Source organism: Neovison vison, chromosome 5 (genome assembly GCF_020171115.1).
Source record: "Neovison vison isolate M4711 chromosome 5, ASM_NN_V1, whole genome shotgun sequence".
Lineage (NCBI taxonomy): Eukaryota > Metazoa > Chordata > Mammalia > Carnivora > Mustelidae > Neogale > Neogale vison.
Window position 1 is genome coordinate 23,396,558 of NC_058095.1, and position 27,765 is coordinate 23,424,322.

The 27,765-nt window shown below is 47.6% G+C and overlaps 1 protein-coding gene across 2 annotated transcripts; it reads right to left on the reverse strand.

The window, feature by feature from the left end:
• On the reverse strand, positions 1-26,746 carry SOCS7 (suppressor of cytokine signaling 7). 2 transcript variants are annotated; one of them, XM_044248131.1, is made up of 10 exons: positions 25,757-26,746; positions 18,880-18,944; positions 15,817-15,921; positions 15,273-15,374; positions 14,288-14,418; positions 13,611-13,779; positions 10,974-11,102; positions 4,670-4,805; positions 4,120-4,270; positions 1-398 (listed from the first exon to the last, which is right to left on the reverse strand). In XM_044248131.1, the coding sequence occupies exons 1-9, from the start codon at positions 26,725-26,727 to the stop codon at positions 4,150-4,152; spliced, it is 1,929 nt and encodes a 642-aa protein (XP_044104066.1). In that variant the 5' UTR covers positions 26,728-26,746; the 3' UTR covers positions 1-398; positions 4,120-4,149. The 2 variants fall into 2 exon arrangements, with proteins under 2 accessions (XP_044104066.1, XP_044104067.1); XM_044248132.1 differs by lacking the exon at positions 15,273-15,374.
• Between the last annotated feature and the right edge of the window lie 1,019 nt (positions 26,747-27,765).

The following is a 27,765-nucleotide window of genomic DNA, read 5'->3' on the forward strand; positions in this document are numbered from 1 at the left end:
ATCCCCTCCCTCCCCTCCCCTCCCTTGGACCTGGATCACCCTTGGCACCACTTCCAGTCCAATGGGCACAGACCCCAGCTGCCTTTAAAGGAAGTTTTCCATACCGAGAAATGCAAATATCCAAAACAAAACGTCTAAAAAAGGAACAGTGTTGAGACTTCTTCCAGTTTTCCAAGGAGCTCGTCCAGCTCCAGGGTAGCGCAGGGGCTGGGCGTGACGAGGTGGAGCCCCGCGCACAGAGCGTGGTCGTGTGCTTCTTCCAAGCCCCAGGGCTGCGAGGGGGACCAAAGTCTTCGCATGGAGGATCTCAGCCCTTCCAACTCCCTCGTTTCTCCTCACTCCCCCTTCCACAGTAGCTTCATTTGGTTCTTCAAAACTGGAGCTTGGCAACCAAATGCCTAGGTGAAAAAAGGAAAAAAATGAGAGCAGCTCAATGGAGTGGAAGCAAATGGAGAAGAGCCCAGCCTCTGGAGGTGGAAAAATACAGCCCCAAAGGAGAATTCTGGATAGCCAAAGGCTTCCACAAACCGTGGGGAGGGCTCAGGATGTAACAACAGCACTTGCTGGGGTAAATGAATAGCCCATGACTTGGACACCAAAAAAAGGTCCTAAAATAACTGACAAATGTATTCTGTCCTATCACCTCACTTCTATTTCCCTTGCCCCTTAAATTTTCCACCCACTTTTTCCCCCTACTCTTTTCCTGAGGCTCACCTGCTCCAGGGACTAAAAAAGAAAGAAAAAAGGGGTGCCTGGGTAGCTCAATTGGTTGAGCATCTCTTTTCTTTTCTTTTTTTTAAATTTTATTTGAGAGAGAGCAAGAGTGAGAGGTCGGGGGGCAGCAGGCTCCCTACTGAGCAGGGAGTCGGACACGGGCTCAATCCTAGGACTCCAGGACCATGACTGAGCTGAAGGAAGACACCCAATCAGCTGAGTCACCCAGGTGCCCTGAGCGTCTGACTCAACTTGAGCTCAGATCATAGTCTGAGGGTGGAGAGACTGAACTGAGCACAGAGTCAGCTTAAGATTCTCTCCCACAAACCCCGCTCTCTCTCTAAATAAACTCTTTTTTTTTTTTTTTTAAGATTTTATTTATTTGGGGCACCTGGGTGGCTCAGTGGGTTAAAGCCTCTGCCTTCGACTCAGGTCATGATCCCAGGGTTCTTGGATCAAGCCCCACGTCGGGCTCTCTGCTCCGTGGGGAGCCTGCTTCCTCCTCTCTCTCTCTGCCTTCCTCTCTGCCTACTTGTGATTTCTCTCTCTCTCTGTCAAATAAAATCTTTTTAAAAAGGGGGGGGATTTTTATTTATTTGAGAGAGAGGGAGCACAAGTAGGGGGTGGGTAGAAGGAAAGAGAGAAGCAGACTTCCTGCTGAGTATGGAGCCTGACATGGGATAGGACTGGATCCCAGGACTCTGGGATCGTGACCTGAGCTGAAGGCAGGCACGTAATTGTCTGATGCCCCAACCCGCCTCTAAATAAAATCTTGGAACAAAACTGGAGTAACCCCTGGTGAGCCCAGCTGGGAACAGCCACAGGTCTCTGCTGCTTCTGGCTATTGAATAGGACTGACACAGTCACAAAGGCCAATGTGGTTTCTGATTTAAGAAGGGCATCGTCCCACCTGTCACTCTGTCTGCTGACTCCAAGCACTCCAACATGAAACTCCCCAGGTAACAGCATGCACAGACCAAGTGGCCCGCTCAGAATTCCCAAATTAACATCAGCCTGACTGACAGGAAGTCATAAGGGCCAAATTCTACAACATAAAGATTCTCCCTTCACGAGCATCATTTCCCTTTTTTTCAAGGGGCCCTAAGGTCTAAATCAGGAGTGAGGACAGCAAGATGCTTATTCTTTGCCATAGATGACAATCCTGGTGTCACACATATCAAAGACACCCTGAGAGTTCATTCAGTTCAACCCTTTGCCAATTCATGACTGCCCCTCCCCCATACTCATGACAGTTGGCTACCCCTGGCCTATACCTCATTGGATCAAGTCCCTTCCCATCTCAGGGCCTTTATACTCACTGGACCCCCTTGCCCAGAACGCTCTGCCTCGATATTCAGATGATCAGCTGATATCTGAATATCTCAGCTGAAATGACATGTCCTCACAGGGGCCTACCCTGATCACCCAAACTTGACTACCACTATGCCACCACTAATCACTAAACTCCACCAGGTTTTATTCCTCGTAACACAGACGGTCAACTGCAATTAGCCTATTCACTTCTTTACATGCTCCCTGTCTGTCTCTCCTCATGAAAACAGCAGCTCCGCGAGGTCAGGGCCTTAGACCACCTCGCCCAGCACACTCTTCCCGGTCCACACTGGGGACTTAACGAGTACACAGAGCTGAAGGCAGAGCCCCGTAGGGAGTTCACTAAGGCCTGTGGAAACCCACTCCGATTCTGGACCTGTCTGGTAAAACAGTTCTTCTGAAGTGGGACTGAAGTCGAACTCCTTAACACCTTACATCCATCATGGCCCCTGTCCTACCCCCAGAGCCATACAGGGTAAGTCTAACCATCCCCGCTTCACACTTCTTTCAGCTAGCAAGCCCCTCTCACCCTGAAACGTCTTGGCCCCGTGTTAGTCATTTACTCCTCACCTGCTGAAGCTGGGAGCGCCGCCCCCCAACCCCTGCACCAAGCCCACCTTTGACTGTGCTGCTGGGGAGGGGTCCTCTTGAGGCATAACACCCACAGAGGGGCTCTAACTAGTGGGTCCTGATTCCTCCACAATGGTGTGTGTCAGTGCGTCCCTAGCTCCTTCCTACCTTCCCATCCTAACTGCAGCCAAGCTGCCAAACAGAGAAAAACCCCAGCCATCAGAACATTTGGATGTTTTAGGAGTCACTTCCGAGGGGATACAACTTGCATGTAATCGAAGATATGACAAGACGTACACCCAGTCCAGGATGCTCTAAGTTAAAGCTCTGCAGTGTCCCAGAGTTAGGATTTTTTGATCTCTCTTCTTTCATTCTTTCTCGCTTTGTTAATCTTTGTTACCCAGCTCGAGCGCTTTCCCCCACGTAGAATAGAATCAGGGACTTCTAGAACTAAGAGGGGAGGCACGCAGCTGGGTTCACCTTAGCCACGGCCCAGAAAAACCCATGGGGGCATAAACGCCAGTCATCACACTCTCCAGTTACGAAGAGAGCAGAGAGCGTAGGGAGATGAAGATTCTCTTCATCCTCAGACCGTCTCCCTGTGGGTTTCTCCCCGAGTTTGTCTCGTGTGGGAGACGGCGCTGGGGAACAAAGAAGGTTGGAGAGGAAGCAGACGTAGTCAGTGCACAAGGAGGACAGCCTACACGAAGAGCAGATAGGGTCACCGCCCCTGGCGGTGAGAATGTGAGATCTTGCAGGTAACCCAAAGCACCAAACTCACGACTCACTGGCAATTTTGTTCCCTACTCACCTCTACCTTTCAGTGCCTCCAAGAAGGCAGTTTAAAAGACTAATTACAATCAATCTGCACAAACCAGTATTCCAAGATATTTTATGGGGAAATTAATGAGTAGAATTCAGTTAAAGTAGTGACGGGAGAAGAGCCTCTTAGATAAATGGATCCCTTAGCTAATTCACTTAATCTTTTTGATCGTTTACTCTTCAGTGGTCCAGGTGGAACCCTCACTAGAAAAGCGAGGATGTTTTCCTCACCCTCACATTCCAAACCACTGGACCTTGGGAGTTCTCACTGAAGTGCATTCCTGTTGCGATGAAAGGCACGTTTGCATTCTCTTTGACGACATTATCCTTCCCTTTGGTTTCCTCTTTTCCATGTCATTTGTGCAACAGCAAGTAGATAAAGTATGAGAGAAGGCTCCATACTTAGCTACATTTCTGTGTCCTCCTCCTTGTTTATATTTGGTGGTTAGCTTGCACATAGCTTGGCAAATACATTTTAAGCCCCTCGTGTCTATCTGCTCTTCTCCCATTTGGTGTATGTGCCTCCTGGGGGACCTCCATTATCAGACTTCGTGACTCTCTGGGCAGATGCCTGGATCAGGAGTACACGCATGGGATGTGGGGGAGGGAGGTGAGGCCCAGTGCATGACAGTAACTGTCTGGGAAGAGACTCGGCTGGACAGTGAGGCAGTGAGCTCATACCCTTGGTGGCGATCAGCAGGGGGCCCCTCGCTACGTGGAGGGTTCGACCTCTTGCTTCTGTTTGGAAATGAGCTGCGCTTCCTTTAGAGACAGGTACACCTCTTCCTGAGGATCATAGTAGTAGAACTTTCGGATATAAGAGATCAGAGGTCTACGAAAAACAAAAGAGGAATACACATGAAGTGTTATTTGCAAAGACCTTAAGCAAAAGACCCCCTTTGTTCAAGCCCTCCTTCTTCTTCAACCCCTATATGCCTGGGAACACACAAAAAACCCTCGGCCGACCTAAGAAACTTGCCACATTCTCACTTGTTATAGTTCTGTCTCCCTCCCTCTTACCACCTCCCTTCCACTCTTCGTAGAGACTGCAGAAGGGAGTCTCACACACACACACCTTCCTCCCTTCGAGCCGCCATGTGACACTTCTAGAGTTAGGTGCTAAGACACTCGAGAAGTGAGAGGAGGATGCCTGTGCCATCAGCGGGCAGGCCTCACTCACATTTCTAACTACACCTCCATCCCTGCCCCGACCCGCAAGACCCCGCTGTACTTAGGCAGTGGGAGATCCGGGATGTGATCTATCCGGACGAGCTGTCGGATTCGGAATCTGCAAAGGTGCTGGAGGGATTTGACATTGCTGAATCTAGACACAGGGTAGAGCAGCTGGACTGGAGTTGGTGGTAGTCCTTTAAGAATGAAAACCAAGACATATTCAGAAGGAACAACGCTGCTAACTACAATTCGCTTATGAAGCGAATCCAGGGAAGGGAAAATAGGCTTCCTTATAGTTCTCATGTGCGTTCTGTAGGGTGCAAAAGCTCCTTCCACAAAGAACTGATTTCCATTTGCTGAAATATTACCACTGTATTTCACTCAAGGGACTCAAACCTCCTCTGCCAAGGGCCTCCCTAGCATCACTCTTCACAGCTGAGAGTCTCGCTCTTCAGAAGAGTCCAGTGAAAACCGCCAAGCTAAAGACTTTACTTGGAGCCACGTGGCCAATCCCAGGCCTGAAAAGCAGGAATCAATGCACCCCTGCTAGAAAGGGGGGGGGGATACTTCGATGGCACATCTAACAGCATCCTGAAGGGGAGAACTCAGAAACGCTTCTCAGAGGTGTCCCCAGCCAATTCCAGCTAAGAGGCTGGTAAACAGAAGGCAATGGCTGGGATCAAGGCTACAAGCCCGTCACTCCTGCCATTTACTTCAACCCCCCATTCGCCTCCTCCCGCCCCTTGTGCTCCAGAAATTTTAGGCTGGATCCAGGAACGGGGAAAAAAAAAAAGATGATGCTTTTAAAAGAAAACCAATGATGGTAGCTCGGGGAAGCTGAAATTAGTACCACTCAGTGCCAAAGTGCCCGCTGCCTGATGCCAACCAGGCCCGACGGGAGCCCCACCCCCTGCTTTCATCAGCATCAGCAGGCTCGGTGCTGCGAAATTCCAGCCCCACCCAGGGGTCAGTGCCACAGAACGAAGACATCCACAATGGCAGGGACACTGAAACTGGTCCAGGGGAACAAAGAATATTCTGGTTTCACTAAACAAAGGGGCTACAGAAGGTAAATAAGCAAACTGCTCTCAGAAAGAATCTGAGCTGCAAAATCTCTGAAAGAATTCTCTTCTCGGCCGCTGTCCTATCAAAAGAAATTCTGAGGACACAACTTGTTGGAAAATAACATCTACCATTTCAGGAGTTGAATTTCAAACATTTTAAAATTTTGTTTGAAGGGATGAGAAGAAAAAAAATTAAAGCTTGCAGATTGTCTCCCAGAGCCTTTGCATGGTCACTGATAACAGACTTTCTAAAAAAAGAAAAAAGTCAAAATACGTATTGCACTGTTACTAAGTAAGTAGGATTGACTTTAACACATTTAAGTCATTCAATCTTCAGAACTATACTTTGAGGCAGGTATCACAATTATCCCCATTTCACATATGAAGAAACTGAGGCCTACTGGGCTCAAAGACCTTTACAGCAGCACAGAACCCACAAAGCCGGCCTGCCATGAGCATCCGCTCTGTTTGAGAAAGAGCTGAGCCCACAGAACCTCAAAGGAGGGTTCCTCAGGCGTCTCCCCAGAGCACCTGCCCTTCTGTTCTCTGACGAGGGCACTGTCCAGGACAGCCCCAGCACTTTGATTCATGACCAGCCTCTCTCAGGCCTCTCCTTGCTCCTATCCCTTCAATTCTGGGGCTTATCCTTTGAAGCACTGTAGCCCTCTTCCACCCTCATGAATGGTCCTCTCTGCTCACATACACACACACATACATCATACATGGATTTCTCTCTTGAATATATTTAAACTCAAGTGGTTTTAAAATGGTATTGGGTTCAAAGGCCTCTGAATTTACCCTCTCTCTCCTATGTTTAAAAAATATTTTTGGGCGCCTGGGTGGCTCAGTGGGTTAAGCCTCTGCCTTCGGCTCAGGTTATGATCTCAGGGTCCTGGGATCGAGCCCCACATCGGGCTCTCTGCTCAGTGGAGAGACTGCTTCCCTTTCTCTCTCTCTGCCTTCCTCTCTGTCTATTTGTGATCTATGTCTGTCAAATAAATAAATACAATCTTTAAAAAAATATATTCTTTAGTAAATTAAACTTGAGTAATTAAACTATGGCAAACAGAAAGCTTTTGGGGGGCAGGTTGTAATAAAGCTAAATTCAACATGACGTTTCAAAAACAAAGGTAATTTACTTATCTAATTATTTATTCCCAAAGACACAGTACTATCAGACCTGTGCTTAAAGAGATCAGGATAATAAGTAGCATAAAATTATCTGATAGTTTGCCTACTTGAATTTTAATGACCATATATACTTGCCTATTTAATTGTGTTATTTTTAGCCTTAGGTTCACAAATAGCAATTTGAAACCTGTTAATTCTCTGATATTCCCTGGGGTCAGCCTGACCACTTACTGTTTGCCCCAAACACAGCAAACAGCTGGAGCTCTCACATCCAGAGCATGTTAGCGGAAGAGGTTAGAAATGGAAATAAATGTGAGACGCACACCAGGACAGCAGAAAGGGAAAGGGTGAGGTGGACTGTGACCACCAGGAACCTTCCTCTGGTCCTTCACACCAGGGTTCCTGGGCACCAATCCAGTTTCTGGCCACTTCACTGTTTTTTCTCCCCCCAACAAACACCAGGATGGGGGTGACAAATCTCTTCCCAAGTCTGAGCATTCCCACACACAGGTCATTCTGCCAAACCAAACTGTTCCCTGAAGACCAGAATTTTCCAGGCCAAAATGTCAATAGTGCAGAATTAAGAAACCCTGGGACACAGGGAAAACCTGTCACTGAACAAATAATTGTAAGATTAATGATGGTTACGAAAGAGACCAATTTCCTTAATGTTGTGCAATTCAAAGTGCGATGAATAAACAAAAGGTATTGGGGTGCCTGGCTGGCTCAGATTAGCGTGCAAGTCCTAATCTCAGGGTTGTGAGTTCGAGCCCCATGTTGAATGTAGAGCTTACTTAAAAATAAAATCTTAGGGCACCTGGGTGGCTCAGTGGGTTGAGCCTCTGTCTTCAGCTCAGGTCATGATCTTAGGGCCCTACAATCGAGCCCTGCATTGGGCTCTCTGCTCAGCAGAGAGCCTGCTTCCCCCCCCTTCGCCTGCTGCTCTGTCTGCCTGTGATCTCTCTCTCTCTGTCGAATAAATAAATAAAATAAAACATAAAATAAAATGAAAGTTTAAAAAAAAAGTTTTTTCTCTTTATGCACTTCACAGATGATGAAGGTCCTCCCAACTAAGAGAGATAGACTCACTTTTGAGTTTTGGCTCAAACAGCATCAAGGGTTCTGTGCTAATCCAATCACAGTCTCTTTTTGAGACTGCTGCCTGGTGGACCAGACTGAGATGCAGACAGCGACCTCAGTTTTGTTACCACCATGCTCCTCTATTAAAAAGAGATAAAGTGGAAACCAAGATTAGGTGCCATCATTTTTATTTTTACTAAGGGTCCCTCCCTTGATGCCACTTACTCCATTTATTTCAATTCATTTCCTTCCTTCTGCTTCTGATTTGCCACCATCCAGAACTTTTCTGTTAGTCCTAGTTTTATGATTCCCATGATCCCTGGCATCCCTTTAACACCAGCTTGCAGGCCCTGTTAATGTACCCCGCCCTAGTGCTGAGCTAGAAAGAAAACCTGACTTTGAACCCTGGCTCTGCAATTCACTGTACCTCAGCTGTTGCTGTTGTTGTGTGTGTGTTTTAAGCAGGTTTCAGGCCCAGCATGGAGCCCAATGTGAGACTTGAACTCACAACCCTGAGATCAAGATCTGAGCTGAGATCAAGAGAAGGACATTTAACAAACTGAGCCACCCCAGTGCCCCCACTGAATCTCAGTTGTTGTTGTTGTTGTTTTTTTAAGATATTCTTTATTTATTTGACAGAGAGAGAGAGAGTGATCACAAGTAAGCAGAGAGGCAGGCAGAGGGGAGGAGGAAGCAAGCTCCCTGCCGAGCAGAGAGCCCAATGCGGGGCTCGATCCCAGCACCCTGGGATCATGACCTGAGCCGAAGGTAGAGGCTTTAACCCACTGAGCCACCCAGGTGCCCCTGTACCTCAGTTTCTTAATTTGTATCAAAAAAAAAAGAAAGAAAGAAAGAAAGAAAGGAAAGAAAAGAAGAGAGACTGTAATATTCCTTTAAAGGATTTTGTAAGGGTTAAACGAAATAACACCTACCCTTGTAGGCATTGGGTTATCATCATCCCAAAGTCTCAACAAACAGGCTCCTTTTACAATCTACTGACTGGAGTAGGCTGAGAACACTCAACCCAAATGCTAATCACTACCTCTTCTTCACGCCAAGTCCCTCACAGAATCAACCTCCCAGAATGCCTAGACTTCTACGACAAGCAAAGGAGGACAGCAAACAATAAAGTAAAGGAGAATACTGGCTTTGCTTTTGCCTCAAACCTTCAAAGAGAGGTCACTTACGGTCTGGGAGCAAATACGAACTCTGCTTTGCCTTCTCAGCTTGATTACAGTTTTAAGTGCAAATAGATATCCTCTCAGGAGCATTCCTCACAGGTCCTCAAAAGACATCCTCCACTAATAAACACACTGCTGACTTCCTTATGCAGTCTCCACAAATCTCCTCAAACTCAGATTTCAATTTGCTTGCTGTTAGTTTTCCCCAGTAACAGACTGGCAGCAGATAAGGCACAGGCTTTGGAGTCAGTTGAGCCTGGGTTTGAACTCTGACTTGAGCCCTGATTGGCTAAGTGACCTCCCAGTGGAGCCTTTCAGCCTGTTTCTTCACTGGCAAATGAAAATAGTCTTATCTATCAACAGCCCAATCTATTAGCTAACTTTGGGTTGTTGTAAGAAATGCAACCTGTAGTACCTGACAAAGTAAATGGCACAGGATACACAGTCAATAAATAGTAGCAACTGCTACAATTTCGAGCCCTTACCAATGTTAAGAATTTTGGTTAAAATTTCTGCAAACAGGGGACATTTGTAGAATGAAATCAGCTACAGCAGAGTGTCTAGGACTCTGCAAAGTCTCTCAAATACTCTACAGGTACATGCTCCAGATTCCAGAATCCTCTGAGATGATCTCCTGGTTCACCCATAGACAGAGCTGCTTCCCCAGCTCTTGTCAATCATCCACCACCAACCGCCATGCCTTTTATTGAGTTCTACATGTGCTCTTGCCTTTTTCTTCCTACCTGTCCTCTCTTTGAGGCTATGAGATCTCCAAAGGTAGAAATGTGGCTTATTTTTGATACTGAGTTACAGAATAAATGTTTGTTAAATAAATAACCTCCAAAAGCCACAAATTTTTAAAATTACTAGTCAATTCCTGTAAGAAAGGATTCTAATTTTTCCCTTTAACCAAGTCAACTGCACATGATCCAACTATGTTGACGGCACTGAGGCAAATACAAAATGAAGTGAGAATTAATACAGTTCTCACCCTGTCATGCTTTATTTAAATCACCAAGATTATAAAACGCATTCCTGTAACCTGGCTCAATTCTGTTACTGATGTTCTGCCTGGGGCTCCCCTGGAACTTCTTTTTAGAGCAATTTCTTGGCACATAGTTTGTTTAAGAATCTTAATTTGATTCACTGGGAATGCATGAAGTTCTCATTTTAAGTTCTGTTTGTATCTTACAAATCCCTCAATTAATATGCTTGTCATTTTGCTTTTCCCCAGCCTTAGAAAAGCAGACAGACTCCTCCAAACCACCCCTTCTCTCCCCTCCATAGAGATAATACAGACAGCTCCCTACTTCATGGGCAGAAAGGCTACATAATCACACCAGTAAGGACAGGGGATGGGAACTGCCCAGTGCTCCCAAGTGGAGAGATGTCTTTATATTTGCCGCTGGCAGAGATAAAAGACACAAGAACTACTTAGTCTTTAATAACAAGTTTCGTACAAACAGACAAAATCCACAGCAGATGGCCACTGAATTCAGCCTCTCTGCCACTCACCGTGGCCTTTCTAGTGAATACTCTTTTACCTGCCCTGTTCCCGTAGAAATAGCCTGAGCAAGTTCTCGCCTCTCTGCTTCACATGGAAGCGTGAGATGCCTAGATCAGGACAGGGGACACCTCTGAATGTTAAATAGTCACAGGTTAAATATTCACAATGTTAAATATTCTCATCCGTGTGGTCTGAGAAGCAGATTCCTTCTCAGTACGTCAAAGAATTAATGCTCAGGAGCAGGGACTTAACCACTGGACTCCAGGAAGAGCGGCTGCCATAAGAGCCAGGAAAAATGACTTCAAGGAAGTATGGCTCTTTCCGGGAGGCAGGGGGACACATGTTGATATTATACTGCATCATGCCCAAGGAAACTACGTAATGTAACTCTAGCCTCACCTGGAACCCTGGATCTCAAGAAATAGAGGAACTTCCCATTCTTGGAGTGCATGATGGCTCTCTTGATGAACTCCACCACCGACTGACAACGATCCTCAAACTTGGGGTGACACCACAGACTGAAAGTTCCTGCCATGGAAAATTAGGGAGAGATAAAGATGTAAAAACTTACTTTTAAAGCATCTGGGAAGCTCAATTGAACATTTTAACGATTTGCAATTCTGGGAGGGTCATTTGTGGGCAAGCAGTCAGAAAGAGGTCCCTGAAGCTGCCTTGTTCCCCTATGTTCCACAATGAATGGAAAAAAAGAAATCAAAATCGTCTTTAATAAGACATTAGTATAAACACTAATCCTTAAATCACAGACCGTTAAAAAAGACTGCCACAGAGGGGCGCCTGGGTGGCTCAGTGGGTTAAGCCGCTGCCTTCAGCTCGGGTCATGATCTCAGGGTCCTGGGATCGAGTCCCACATCCGGCTCTCTGCTCAGCAGGGAGCCTGCTTCCTCTTCTCTCTCTCTGCCTGCCTCTCTGCCTACTTGTAATCTCTCTCTGTCAAATAAATAAATAAAATCTTTAAAAAAAAAAAAAAAAAAAGACTGCCACAGAAAAAGCCGATTGAAATGCCATCCCCTCAGGAAGGTCTATGCTCAAGCATTCATAGAATAGTCAACCAACAAAGGAAGAGTAGTTTTTTTTTTTTTTTTAAGATTTTATTTTATTTATTTGAGAGAGAGAGACAGTGAGAGAGAGAGAGAATGAGCGAGGAGAAGGTCAGAGAGCGAAGCAGACTCCCCATGGAGCTGGGAGCCTGATGTGGGACTCGATCCCGGGACTCCAGGATCACGCCCTGAGCCGGAGGCAGTCGTTTAACCAACTGCGCCACCCAGGCGTCCCAGGAAGAGTAGTTTTGCAAGTCTCACTCATTCATGTGTTAGGCACAAAACACCGAATTCTAGTCTTTTCTTCTTTAACTTCCAAAGCCACTCCCACCCCTGGTATGTTGCAAAGATCCCACCCCAAACCCAAAAGCAAAAGGGAATATGAACTCCCGTGACTAAAAACAAACCAAAAACTCAAGCACTAAGTGCAAAGGAATCACCTACAAAAGGGATGGAATCCAAGAGAACTACAGTTCTAAGTCTCTCTAGCTACTCTTACAGTATCACTTAAAAAGATGAAGACAAATGCTCCATTGCAACTGCCAACTTAAAGACCCACAGGCTCCCATTAAAAATTCCATTTATTCAAGGAAGAAAAGCCCCTTTGAACAAAAAGTAACTGGAGCACCATGTGAAGGTTCTCTCCTTACTGGCCTCTCGCCTATCAGGGACCTTAGAGGTCAGGCATTTCCTGTCTCATGGCCGAGCCATTCATCATTTTCATAGACTTATAAAAATACTTCATTCTGAAATGCTTTACTTTGCAGGGTATTTTTCTGCTAGTTTGATTTTGGCCTTTGGAAAGAGCAGGAGAGCAGGCAACAGCCATCTAACTAATTCTCAGGTCTGTGGACTGATGGGCCTCTCTCTTCGTGCACCTTTAGGGGTGGGGACGGAGGAAGCCATGGACAGAGCTATGCTGGCCTAACATGCCACTTCCTGCCTCACATGAGAAGCAAACCAAATAAATACAGCACAACACGGCTGAGAGAGAAGACACAGCGGGGGCCGAGAAGAGCCCGCAAGAGCGGCTAACACAGCTCGTTTGAGGCTGATCCCTGAAACTCCCCTAAGTTCTCTCCACTTTTCAAGTTTGTGACACAGGGAGTTATTCAGCCAAAGGATGTAGGAACCAGCCCGGCCACTGCTGACCGCGTGAGTTTCTGGCCCACGTCAAACACAGAATGCCACAATGTAAAGTCAATCCAGACAGCGGGGTTGAACAAATCAGCTTCTAGAGGTGACCGCAGCATTCAGCACCAGCTGAGCACAGAGGAGGAGACACCCCTAGGGAGGAAGTCAGATAGTCTAAAGCATGTTGATCCCACAAAGTCTCTGAGTTTTGATGGCTATTTCCTAAGAGACCACACAGGTGACCTGAAGAAATTATCACCATGCCGTCTGGGAGGAGGAGCTGATGTGACTCTCAGGCAAAGAAATTCACTACAGGACAGCCACAGGGTAAACACTAAATTCTCCTCTCTGTGTATAGGATTATAACAGAAGTCTCTCTTGACGTCAAGTCTAATTATGTTTTCTTTATTAGCTACAGCTACAGCAATTACCTACATAGAGGTGAAAGTTGAAGTGACATCATTCGTTAAGTCTAACTATGAACAGAGGCTGGGAGAATTTGTGGAATGGTCCTAGGTTATTTCTTCCTTCTATTGAGAGAGTTCTACGGGCTTTGCTCTGTTTGACAATCTTGTTCAGGCTCTCCTCTTTTGGAGAGAAATGCTGAGAGTATTTTTCAAGAGAACCGTCACCTTCCTCCCTACCCCTGCCAACAATCCTTCTAGGGCTGAAACCAGTACCCATAACAACATTCAATGGAGCATGATGAGATTTTTCTCCCAATCCGTAATTCCACTTCCATAAAACCTTCCCACACAAAGGCCAAAGAGCAGGAGTAGTGACCCGCAAAGGGGGAAGAAGGTTCTCCACAAACGGCAGCACGGCAAACGGCAGCACCTCTTACCTCTGTAGTGCTCCATTCTTGTGTGGTGGGTGATACCCTGTGACCGGAAACTGAGGCTCAGGATGTAACGAGGGTCAGAGCTGTCTCGTACCAGGAAAGAGCCGTCTGGCTTCCCTTTCAGCTTCATCTCTGCATCTTCCCAGTTCATTGGTCCCCAGTACCAACCACACTATCAAAGACAAGAAGTGGTCAAGTACTTCACAGCATGGAGGAAACGGGTACATTTTCAGCACAATCTATTTTACTGCAGAAGAATCCCCACTCTCCCACCACTTCCAAAACATTTCACTACATAAGGGCTGCTAACAGTGTCTTAACCATTAGCCACCAACAGCAGACTCATTCCTTTAGCCCTCCAAAGTAACAGAAGCCTACAATCCCATTACCAAGGCCTACAAGAAAAATAAGAGGGAACTGGGTCAGTTAATCTGTCAAAGTCAGCTTCCACTATGTAAACAGTTCTCCACGACCGTTCTTCACCACATTCAAATGTTTTTCTCCGTGATTCGATTTTCCAACGTCCCTTATGGAATTGATCATCGCAGCACACTGCTTTGGCACTGTAAATATAGAGGCAAGAGAACTACTCTTCCTCTAAAAATAAGAAAAGGGGAGCCCAGGACAGAAGAAGGAGAGTGGGAGAGGAGGCCAGCCGCCAGTCTCCAGGCACCGCCTACCTTCTCCAACTCTCGAAGGCTGGCGGCAAAGCTGCTTGAGTCGGGCCGGTAGAGGGGACACTGGAGATGCTGGGGGGGCTGGCTGTGCAGGGATTCAGCTGGTCGAATGGGAGCCATCCGGGGAAACGCATCTGCCGGGCGAGAGAGGGGCAGTTACTTGTTCACCCTCCCGGTTCCCAACCACAAGCAGACCCTCCCTACCCCCAAACAGAGATGCTAACTGAAGAGGGGCAAGGCATCAGAAGCTAAGCTGGAAAGGGTGGAAGCCAAAGCAGTGGGAAGGAGCTGGATGGACTGTAACAAAAAGCTGTGTGGGCTCGTGTAAGCTGTGAAGGATGGGTGGGGGCGTCTGACCCCAAGAGCGGGGTGGGGGAGCTGCTCACTAACCTGACTAAGGTGACTACGTCAGGGGCTTCACCAGCCTAGAGCGATTCCAGCTTCTCCCACCTCGAGGTGAAGCGCCGGTAAAGCAGCCTTGGAAATAGTGACTCGCTTACTTGCCCAGGAAGGGGAACGATTTTGCCAGGCAAGTAGGAAAGAATGCTGATTTCATTCATTTTACTCCTTGGGTACTGGAGGCTGGCAAAGCAGGTGTGGGCTACTAAATGCTGGGTACTTATTTACAAGGCTGCAGTAAATACGGAAAGCTTAGAAACACCAGAGAACCTTGAATACTTTAAACGTTCTCATCATTTGGAAATTAAATGGTATCTACTCAGAGACTGCAAAGCAGTCTCAGCAGCAAAGAGGTGAAAAATTCAATAGTCTTTTATCCCTAACAAAAGTCAGATTCACCTCCACAGGGGAAATGGGTTAAAAAAACCAGTTCTTGGCCTCAATTCCAAGGAGTTCTGGCCCAGCCAAGGGGATAAGATTTAAGTCTCGTAAATCCGATTATTTCCATAAATAGACCTCTCCCATCCATCAACAGTCTATCACTTTGTACTCCCAACTTTTACAAGGCTTGCCTCTATACTAAGCTAACCTGGGGCATGGGGTGGAGGAGGCGGAGGTAGGGGGAAAGACTGCAGGGAAGACCCCATCGGAGCCACAAGGACAGATGTAGGCAGCGTCCCACTGATATCATCTAGAAGAGAGAACAGAAGCAAGAGGTTCAGAAATAGGAGCACCGGTGAGTGAGGTGAAGCAGAGGCGAGGGAGAAGGATCATCAGGCTGCCCTCTGGATGGAGATGGCCTGACCTTCCCCCTGTCTTTCTGCACAGAGGGCAACAAGCATCTTAATCTGGTATCCTTTGTTGAAAGTAGAAATGTAAGGATGTTCTGAAAGCAGTCTACTAGCTGTAGATTCAGGGCTGATCAACAGATGGACAGTAAATGTTACAGCATGCAGGTAAGAGACCCATTTAATTGCTTAGGGAGATGACAAGGGTGCTGAGAAAGGGACAGGGAATAATTGGGTCATTATTAGAAACCCAGGAGCATGTTGGCTCCTGGAAAAGAACAACAGGTCCATATAGCTCATCCCCTCCCACTAGGGCAAGGCAGCAGAGAGGGGCAGAGACTATACCTAGGAGGCTGAGGCTTCTTCTCGGAGGAGGAGGGGGAGTTGGAGGGTGTGGAGAGGTCAGGCCCCGCTGAGAGATGTCCACGTCCACAAGCGACACAGTTTCACCTGAGGGATTCACGGACCAAGCACGTTACGGAAGCACCTTGCCCACAGCTGAGGCCAAAAGCAAAGGAAAGCGAAGGGCAAGCAAGGGAGGCAAGAGGTTCCCCTGGCTCTCAAAAACCTCAAATCTTAATGCTTCCCAGAGCTGGAGTCACCCCCAAACACCTGGGAAAGTCAGTTTTTAATTCTATCATTTCTTGGTCCTGTAAAAGGTCAAAGATTCTTTAGGATAGAAACACGGGATTGACAGTGGAAAGGCCAACTAACTGTGGTTGTGCCGCTCACTATGTAACCTTCACAAGAGGTCTTTATTCAAATGGACCCCACACCATGTATGTTTACAGACAGGTGTACCAATTTCTGCCTTAGGGAGGAAGGTAAGCAGCTTGCAAGTCCAAATGGACATGGAAAGTAAATGCTAGAAAAATTTAAGAACTGCACGGTAACCTGAATGCAGATAAAGGTCTCAAGGTGGGCCTCAACTTCTTCCCAAATGGCTTTCTACATCTAGATTTTCCAGAATATTCCCTCACAAGAGAAGCAACCATTTCACATATCAACTAATTCCTAAGAGCTGAGACTACGAAGGCCAAAAATACATTTACAATCCTACTAATGAACCACTTCCACAGTCAGCCAAATCAGGTAAGCTCCAGAAGAACCTGATGGGGGATGGCACATAGCTTCTTCTATTTACAGCCTATCATGCAGTTCCGTTCTCTGCCCTATACCCTCCATCTTGCCATCCAAGCCCATCTACCCTCTCTCTACTTCAGTCACCAGAGGGCAAAGGGTGTTTTATAACAAAGGTTGATAGACAAGTTTTGGTAGGTCTGACCCATAGGGAGAAGACTCTCAAGATTTCTCTAATTTGGCCCTTAAGGTATTATTTCCATCAACTTTTTCTCATTCAGGATGCTGAATTAACCCCTCGGCTAGAATTTTATTATTTCCCAGTTAAGAAAATGAGGTAACCAATATCTCTAAAAGGCCAAGAGTTGGGCTTTCAGAATCTAATAACACAGTTTTTTACAAAGGTCTGGAGCACTAATTAAGGTAAGCAGAAAAGTTCTGCAAGGGGCACCCTGGCTGGCATAGTCAGTAGAGCAGGTGGCTCTTGATCTCAGGGTCATGAGTGCGAGCCCCATAGGGCATAGAGCCTACAGAAAGAAAAAGAAACAAACAAGCAACAAAAGAGAGAGAGAAGGAGGCAGGGAAGAAGGGAGCAACAGAGAAAAAGAAAAAAAAAAAGCTCTGCTAAAAGTCATCAGCAGCTCTGGGAAGCTGGACCCAGACTCATCACATAGCTTAGTAACTGAGAGCCTAGCAGCCCAGAGCAACGCCATGAGCCCAGACAAGTGCACTTCCTGAAGGGTCAGAGGTCTGGACAATAGGTATAGCACTTTTTTTTTTTTTTCCCCCCGAAGATTTCATTCATTCATTTGACAGGCAGAGATCACAAGCGGGCAGAGAGGCAGGCAGAGAGAGGACGAAGCAGGGTCCATGCTGAGCAGAGAACCCGACGTGAGGCTCAATCCCAGGATCCTGGGATCATGACCTGAGCTGAAGGCAGAGGCCTTAACGCACTCAGCCACCCAGGCGCCCCTATAGCACTTATTTTTTAAGATTTTATTTATTTATTTATTTATTTGCAAAAGAAAGCATGAATGGGAGTAGGGGCAGAGGAAGGAGCAGCAGCAGACTCCCACCTGCACAGGGAGCTCAGTGTAGGGCTTGAACTCAGGACCCTGAGATCATGACATGAGCTGAAGGCAGGCGTTTAACCGACTAAGCCAGCCAGGCACCCCTAGGTACAGCACTCAAATAAAGCAAGTAATTACAAAAGAAAAAAGAAAAAAAAACAAAAGATGTAATTCAAAAGAGCTAAGACTGTCTGAAACAGGAACATCAAACCCGAAAGTACAAATGTGGGTGAGCGTTCCTTACTTTAGAGGAAACAATGATTAACGAGAAAGACATGCTGCCACAGGACGGGATTCTTTAATTCTGGACGTTGGGTAAGAACGGAGGCCTCCCTCTCCACCTGTGCCTATTACAGACACCAGCTCAGTTGTTCGGACACCTCATGGCAGTCCATGTGGTAATGGGGGTCCCACAAGCCCGCTGAACGTCTTCTGGACATGTCCATTCTTAACTCATAATCCTTCCAGTCATCTTTTCGAGGGACACAATCTCCAAAGGAGTTTGAAGTTCGGATTTTTTGGCTGGGCCACAAACAATGAGGAGTACTCCGTGCCTGAGACGAGAGGCACTGTGCTAAAGACCTCCTCTGGCGCTTACTCAAGCAGGAGCTCCATACAGGACTGACATAAGGAAAAGGTTCCCTATCTGAACAAGCTCCCCATTAAGGAGAAGGCAGTCACCCAAAGTACATTTGACCACTTTCCCTACTTGAGCAACTGTGTTCCCTCCTGCAAGAGGAAAGACTTAAATTAGACACAATGAAGAACTCCAACAGCTGCAAGAACTCCTGGCCCCCAAATGGGTAAGCCAAGAGTTCACGTAATACCCTTTGCCCAGAGTCTTTAAAAATAGACCAGATGATCACGGATCATGTTGATTAGATCATCCACCAACTCCCCTGGAAGCAGGAACAGGAACTGCATGACTTCTAGAGAGTCATTTACACACTGTTAGCCTATAAATTTGTAATTCCTACTTTTAATTTATATCGTTAACCCTGAACGGAGCACTGCGTACCTGCCATGCCACCTAATTACCAGCAAGCAGTCTCTACCTCCAACTATAAAGCCTCCAAAGTCAAGAACACATTCCACACCATAAAAATAGCCTCTCCCCAACCCCAGTACATGGAATGAAGGAAGTGACTGCAGGCCAGCCGGAAGCTTGCTCTGTGGGGCATCTGTAAGCGCCCCCTGACAGGTCTTAGAACACTCCCGCTTTCAGAGGTCAGAAGAAAAAGAGAGCTGTCACCCTTACCTGTGAACAGGGGGCTGAAGGAGACCGGAGAAAAGGCACTTTGAGTTCTTGTCAACCTGGGTTTCCTAGGGGGTGAGAGAGCACACAGAGAATGTGAGGGAGGATGGGGGATGAGCACATTTGCGTTTACGTCACTACGACACTCAAGTCTAGATGCAATGAAAAACCAAAAAAATCCCAGTCACTGTCAACAACACTTCTGTAACAAAGCCTAAAATGTAAAGGGGGAGAATGAAATAATTCAGGCAATTTCTTAAATAAATTTCGCTCTGGGGGCACCTGGGTGGCTCAGTTGGTTAAGCAACTGCCTTCGGCTCAGGTCACGGTCCCGGAGTCCCGGGATCGAGTCCCGCATCAGGCTCCCAGCTCCATGGGGAGTCTGCTTCTCCCTCTGACCTTCCCGCCTCTCATGCTCTCTCTCTCAAATAAATAAATTAATTAATTTAAAAAAAAATAAATTTCGCTCTGAAGTTCAGCCTACAAAGCAATGAGAAAACCCTTTAGATCTCTCGACACCCAGCATAATGGAAGAGTAAAACACCTTGAGTGGTAATTAGCAAGTCCATTTCTAGAGGAAGGTAGACAGATGCAAGGCTGATTTTCATAAGGGAGTCAAGACAATGGCTCTTGACCTGAGCAGGTGCCATTTTGGAGCAAACGCTTTCCCTATGGCCCTGCCCCAAGGTGCAGAAGGTCCCAAAGGGAACCAGGGAATAGATTTGGACTTGAGAATGGCACAAGAAGCACAGGCAATGTTAAACCACTAAGATCCCCGCTTTCTATACAAATGCCCCCGAGCCATAGGGCAAAACTATCAGCTTACTTGGGGGACTCCCTCTGGTTAAGGGCTTTGTCTGGGTCCCAAAGAAAATGGACCTTCCCCTCTCTGAGCGGCCAGTCACACAGCTCTCCCCATGGCTTCTTGATGCTGCTCCAGGGAGCCAGCTGGAAAACCCAGATCTCCCGTGAAAAGATACACCACAGGTAACTTTACTTTGTACCAATTGCAACTGGCTTTTCAGTGAGAAATGAACGAAATCCAAAAGACTCTGACAAAGACTTTCTGGCCAGAAATGTGCTAAGTTCAAAAACCTTACCTCAGGATGACTGAATTGACTACAAGGTAAAGAATTTGCAGAAGTGATAAAAATATGCTATATCTGGACTATGGCAGAGCTTATATGACTGTATAGGCTTGCCAAAATTAATAGAGCTAGACACCTAAAAAAAAGGGGGGGGAATTTTAGGTGGTCATAAACTATGCCTCAACAAACCAGACTTACAAAAAAGAAAAGAAAAAAAAAAAACCCACGAATTGAGTGCCTGACTCTAGGTCTTATACCTGGCTCAACTTCCAAAATTACTCTCACCCAAGGACCAAATAAAACTTCAAATGCACCAATAGAGAAGCTGCACAGAAAATCTGAAATGAAACCCTATTTAAATTATTTGACTTTGGAAGATCTTTACACATTTGTTTTAACACAGATGTCTAAGCTTCTCAAGACTCCCTCCAAACAAAATTTCAAAACCATATTGCGAAGACCTTACTCAGAAACGGCCAAGATGCTGGGTTCCTACCTCACGCTCCCTCTGCAACTTCTTCCACGCTGAGACTTCTCATCTAACGATGGCGCCGCCTATGCCTGCCCCACCCGAGGCACACACAGGAGAGACATGGCCCATGGCCGTGTCAAAACAAGACACAACCACGGAGTCCTCTGTTTATATAAGTTGCCTGTGACAGTCTGCAGCTTAGTTCCAACGCTCTAGAGGGCTGGGATGGAAAGTTAATTCTGCTGGACATGAACTTTAAGACTGAAGGGCTTCCAAGCTGATTTTTATTTGATAACTTGTGGGTACAACATGAAACCCAGTAAGCAGAAACCCAAAGCACTGGCCTCTCAAAGGGTTCACACCTCAGCCACTTGGCCGTTTGCCTCTTTTCAAAGGAAGCTGCATTACTCTGCCATCTGCCCATGCTGGGGACGAGTCTCTTCAGTGCCAAGCACTGAAGAACGGCAGTACCCAAATGCACACATCTTGCGGGGGCCTTCTCACTGCGGCTCATCTTCTCCCCCACCCCCGGCATTTTGCAGAAGAAAATCATAGTTTCTGGGATCTGGAGAAAGAAATACATCAGAATCTGAACATGGGCAGAGCCATTTGAGAGCCCTAGGATGGCTTTTTCTGGCAAATAAGGGGGCCTTGGGGCAGGAAGCTTGAAGAGGTAGAAGGTCTAGGGGGCTGATAGGCTAATAATAAAAACAAGTGCTTCCTTCCCTCTTCGGGTAGACGCTAACTAAAAATCCTAAGCAGTTTCTGTCTCAAGGATCCTGAGAGCATTCTAATGGCAGTCATTCATGAAAAGACCAATCCAGACAACTATAAAAAACAAAGCAAGGGAACAATTAACATAAAATTGAGGATGGTGGTTACGTGGGGGAGGGAAGAGATGTAATCAGGAAGCAACACACAGGGGTCTTCAAAGATACTGATGACATTCTATTTGCTAAGCTTAGTGGTGGGTACCCAAGTATGCAATTCATTATTATTATAGTACATACACTTTATATATCTCCTTTTGTAGGTCTGAGGCATTTAAAATGATAAAAGCCCATTTAAGCTGGATGGGCTGTTTTGGGAAAGCAACATGAATGATTCAGCTCCAGTAACATTTTTAACTAACCCTTCCATACTACATTCCCATGTTATTTTATTCCTCCCCAGATCACTCTGATCACCCTGACAAGCATTAGGGTGCAGAGTTAAGTCATTTTAACTCTGCCAGTAGGCCACATGCATCTTAGTAGTAGAAAGACTTGAGCGGTATAGGGTGGGGTGGATATGGCGGGCTGTATCTCACGTGGCAGAAAAGGACAGGAGCAGCAGAAGACCTGAGGCAAAGGTCTTCTTTGCGGCTAGCAGTCCTTTGTGTCAGCTACACACTGCTTGTGCTACAGATGACAAAGAGAATGCCTCTGTCCACTTCCACCCTGCAAATTACCGACTGGACGGCAACAGATCCGTGGGAGAAAATGGGTTACAAGCATTAGACTAGACGGGCCGTCAACACATTGATAAAACCATTGGCCACTTTTCAAATTCCTTGAAACCTAAAATATAAACCACGAAATAATGATGTCTTCACTCTCCCTTGTCCATAAACCCCATCTACTGATGTCCTAACACTTAAACATGTCCTTTTCTACAGTAACTCCCAAACTTGGATGTCCAAATGCCAGGTTTGATGGCCACAATTTACCTCTGCGCCTGCTACAGCACACAGTGCCAAGTCAGCCAGCCCGTGCCATTTCAACACGTCATAAGCCAGTGTCTGTTCATGTGCTGCAGGCACAAAAACCATGTGTTCATTTGTAGTTCCAATACACAGACATCTGTGCAGCAAGGTCAGATCCAAAACTCCATCATACACCAACTGAAGAACCTATGGTGGGAACTTCCGGGGAAAAGCCAAGAGACGTGGTCCAAGGTCTAAAACCTTGGAATGATTTTAGCAGGAAAAATGTGAAGGAGTGAAAGACACAGGCTCAATGGACAAAGATTTAGGTTGAACTTAGGTGGCTCACTCCGAAAGATGCCAACCACAACCACTTTGTGGCTTAAGAGTTAAAAAGATCCACAGAGTATGGACCCAAAACCCAAGCCAAAAGTCAGAACTTCCTCAACACACACCATAGAGTCATCTTGCTCTCGCCACGTCAGACTATTCTCAAGAACACTCCCTTAGACCTAAAGACCCGAGGAAACAGAGAAGGCTCTCTCATGTCTGCCGGGTCTGTCCATGACAGCAGGGCCCCAGACTAATGCCAAGGCAGCCTGCCTCTCTTTCCAGAATTCCATCTTTTTTCCAAACAAATAGATAGGAAACCACTACAGAACTATTTTCCATTTTCCCACCTCACAATTACGAAGACTGCCAGGAATAATCTTAACTGTTAACTCTGAAAAAACAAACCTTGAGAAATGAACAAGGTACCCATTTCTGACCATGTGTGTATTATGTGACGATTTTAAAAGGTTAGATCAAATGCCATTTCTCAGCAAATACAAAGGAAGACAATCAGCTCAACATATGTGAAAAAGACAAGGGAACTTCACTGGTTTTCCTGAAATAGCAATTCTATATCACACCGAGGCCCACAGGCATCAAGCCCAGCTCTTTGAATTCCAACATATGTGTGTTACAAGGCCTAGCCCAGTTCTCCAGAAGAGAAACCTGATTAGTCGGTGGCCCACTTCTTCCTTCACTTGGAAAGGGTTCTCTAAGCTATCACACAAAAGACTTAAGACTTGGTATATCCAGGCAGGTCCATTTCCCAGACTCTAAAGCATCTGAAAGGAAGTAAAGGTTTGCTTCATGCTAAAACATGGAAACTATTAAGCCTTATAATATGACAGCAGGAGGTACTTTCCAGTGATAGCTGTGGGAAAGGTAGATGTGGAGAAGGGCAGAGAGAACCATACCCAGAGGTTACTGAAAAGCCCCAAATTATACAGCGAAGACTGCAGAGACCCGTAATTAATTCCAAACAACAATAAGGCAGGAGGCCATATACCTTCTGGCAAAAGACTGACATTTCTCACAGCCTCCAGGCCCCTACCAATCAAAAAAAGAGAACAGCCTAAAATTCCAAACTCATCCTTCCTCCCAACGGGGTGCACTTAGGAGGTGCAGATCCATAGAAATCACAACTACCCTGGCCAGACTTACCAAGTTTCTCACAGCTGCGAGGCTGCCAACAAGACTGGCACATCGTAAGCTGTGGAAAAGCTAACAAGCAAATCTAGCAGCACCAAATCCTAAGCATTAAAAAAGAAATACCAGTTCAATCTTATTACTTCTCCAAGAACACAAAATATTCCATCTCAATTTCTCTTGTCTTCACTCTATTTCTACAAGGACAGGAACAAGACGAGAATCACTCCCATTTTACAGATGGGGAAAAAAAAAAAGAGGAAGCATGAAGAAGACAAAATTGGCTACATTCCACTGACGCTGGAGTTGTAAGCAGAACCTAGATGTTCACGTTCTCTGTGCAACACGCTGCCTCCTAATAGCAGTCAACCAGACGTTCATACACAAATACCTAGCTCTTCTCCAATTCATCAGAGAAAGCCCTTGGACCAAAAAATGTAATTCTCCAGTGCCCTGAACTAAGCTTCTTTGCAGAGCTACATCCCAATTTGCTCTGCAGCAGAAATCTGTATTGTGCTAAGTGTGAGGGTTGGTAACAGAGCAGCCAATGACCATTAAATTCTGCTTCCAAAGGCAAAAAGCCGTATAATGTTATATGCCTTTTCCTCTTCCTAATCTATTAGACATAGCAGCTAATTTCACGCCACACCTCGTATTTGGCGTCTCTGGAATCTTAGACCAAGTCCTGGTCAATATGGAATAAAGGCAAGACGGACCACAAGAAAATTAGCAGTCTATCCTATGTCATTAACCACAGCTTCAATTCTGCCCTCCCCCTCCTCTGATGAACATTTCCTCTATACTGGGAAGTAGAGCATCGAATGCAGAGCCTACAACAAAAGGAAGCCACACAGTTTTTAAGATCTGAGCTCCCAGCGTAAGTTCACTTGGGAAGCAAAGGCAGAAACATAGGTCTACCTGAGGGGGCAACACACAGCAACCTACTGACTTCTTCAGGAAATATGGGTTGGGTCTGATCCCCAAGATGATGTTCTGGCCCAACTGTTCAGAAAGGGCAGCAAAGTCAAAAGTGACCCCATACTTTTCTCTTGGGAGCACGCAAACTCCCCTGAAAGAAGTCCAAGGATGAGTGGTTCCCAGTGGAGGTCACACTTCTGGGTCATGTGGGAAGCTTTGTAGAAATTCAAACTCTTGGGCCCTCAGACACACTCATCTCTTCCCAAAGCTCCCCACGTGATTCTGGTACACAGTAAAGTTCTCAAATCTATTGTCTACCCATTCTTCAGCCTTGGGTTGTGGTTGCCAGTGTGCCTCAAGAATCCATCGTATGAGCGGCACCAAAACCAATTCCAATCTTTGTTCAGAACCCATTCGGCAGTGCAAACCACCAAGGCAGTTACCACAAGGGAAGTCTCACTTCTTGACACAAATGTTGACAGCTTTTAAACTAGTATACAGACCTAACACTACATGCCAGAGTGCCGTCCACCGTTCAGAAACACAGAGAAAAAAAAAAACAACCTCTAAGTTTGGAATTTTCATCAGCTGGCCTAGAACCCACACACCCATGTCTATACCTCACACTTAGAACCCTCACACCGGCTTGAGAGCAAACTATTTTCTATCCTCAGAGTTGATGGTCAGCACAGGCTTGAGCTAAGCCAGGTTTATCTAAGAAACCAACCAGGAAAACATTAACATTTTGAATAGAGATGCCCAAACAATTGCTGGCCTACAGCCGCACAAGTGTGTCACACAATTTGTAGGCATGAGCATGAAAGGGGTGGGAAACACAGAGAGAATAATAAGCAAAACGGTTACAGGACCAACTTTTTGCCCCTAAGACCAAACATTTCCAGCAACCTCCTTACCAGAAGTAATGGTAGACCTACACCTTGGAAAACTTTTTATAAAAGCCAGACCAGGGTGGGGGTGGGAGGATGGTTTCAAATCCTCTCCCAACTGGGGGGCTGCTAACCAGCTGAGAAATGTCACCAGACTGAACTAAGAGTGAAAACTGTTCCCCCAAATAGCTCTGACCTAATGGGCGAAGTCACCACCTTTAGGCCTACGTCTCTATGCATCCTTATGAAAAGCACATCCTAAGAATTGTCAGAATCATGTTCGCAGCAGAATAAAAGGGATATGAAAGAAGAAAAGGAAGTTCTGTCAGTCAGCGCCCCCCGCCAGTCTCACCTCCCCGCGTCCAGCTCCCGGCCCGCAGAGCCTCCCATGTCTGTCAGGCTCGCAGCAGAAGCAGCCAGCTCTCCAGAAGGCCTCTTGCCGGCTCCATCCCCGCCGCCGGAGCCGCCGTTGCAGCTCTTCGTGCGAAAGAGGCGACTGAGGCGGATTTTGAGGGAGCCCTTCCGAGAAGGGCCCGCCAGTGGCCGGAGGGGCCCGGGAGGAGGCGGGGGCGGGGGCGGTTGCTGCGGCTCCCCTCTACCCAAGCGCCCTGGGGGGACCAAGTCCTGCATCGGGAAGGGCGCCGGGGGTAATTCGGGACCCGGGGGCTGCAGCAGAAGCCGGCCGCCCCCTCCTCCTCCGCGACCCGGGCTGCTGAGCTCCTCTTCCGAGCAGCTGTTCGTCTCCAGGCTCTCGGCCTCCGACTCCAAGCCCTCCAGGACCAACAGCGCGTCGCTCGTTTCCGTGGGGTCCTCCCCGGCCTGCGGGGCGACAGCAGGCGGCTGGGGCTGCGGAGGGGGCGGCTGCGGGGGGCATGGGCACGGGCACGGGCAGCAACCCCCACCGACCGTCTTGACCCCCGGCCCCGTCGGCTGCCCGAGCCCCAGAGCCGCCAACTGCGCCTCCAGTCCAGCCGCCGGGCCCCAGGTCCGCTCGAGTGCCAACCCCGGCGGCAGGGCCTTGGGGTCCAGGGCACAGCGGTGCCGGGGACACAGCAGTTCCGAGGGTCCCGGCTCCGGGGCCGCCTCCGCGTCCTCCTCCTCCGGCGGCCGACCCACGTTGCGGAACACCATCAGCTGCGGCGGCCGGGAGCCCCGCGGGCCGGGCCGCGCGAGGAAGGGTGGCGGCGGGGGACCATGGCCCGGGGGCGGCGGCGGCGGGCCTGGCTCGGGGACCGCCTCTCCATAGCCGAGCAGGCGGCTCAGGACGCGGTACGAAGCGGCGGCCGCCGCCGCCTCGCCGTCCCGGAGCTCGGCCCCCTGCATCGGGGAGAGGGAGGGAGGGCGGGCGGCTGGGAGCCGGGCTGGGGTGGGGACTAGGCCGGGCCCCGCCGGAGCCCCGCCCGCCGCGGCCCCCGGAGCGACAGCGCTAACGGCCGCCGCGGCCTCTGCCTCATAGAGGGGGGCGGGGGGCGCGCGGAGCCCAGCGCGAGCCGAGGGCGCGCGCCGCCGCCGCCGCCGCCGCCGAGGCCCGCCCCGGATGGCGTCACTTCCGGGAGGCCGTAACCACGCCCCCTCCCCGGGGCGTGCTCGCGCTGTCCTCCGCGGAGGGTGACGTCTAGTACAGCCTGGGCCGCTATTGGCGGTGGGCTGCTTCTCGCCTAGTCGTTGGTCCCCTGCCCCGACCCTCGCTTTTCACTTCCCGGGCGCTGAGGCCGAAGCCGCCCCTCCCCGGTGCGGTGGGGAGCGGCCCTGAAAAGCCTGGTTTGGTCCTGGCCGAGAGTGCCTGGCCTTGGGGGAGTATCTGTGATGTCCCGGCTGTGCCACCTTCGATGTGTGACCTTGGCCAAGTCATTTCTTCATTGACTAACCGTATCCCCGCTGGCATCCAGTAAATGTTTGTGGAATGACACATGAATAATGTGTTCTAGAGTCAGCGGTGTGCTGATGAATGTTGGCTCTCTGGAGGCAGGGGGCATTGTATGCATATATATATATATATATGTTTATCATGAATTTTACTGATATAAAGGATGTATAGCACACAATTTACAAATGATAACAATAGTATACAGTTGCAAATCCTATATAACCAATTGATTCTCAAGAATCCTTTCATTGGTTTTGGTCAAACTCTCGTGTGGATAGCCAACCTAAGGTTTCAATTAATAGAGGAATTGCAGCATGAAAGTTGGTTGATGTTTTCCTCAACATCAGTGTAAGAGGAAAGTGAAAAAAATAAAGACAGTCTTAACTGTCAATTATGGGAGTGACTTGCTTGCTGAATCAAAACGGTTTCTCAGTCGGTTAAGCGTCTGCCTTCGGCTAAGGTCATGATCCCCAGGTCCTGGGATGGAGCCCACC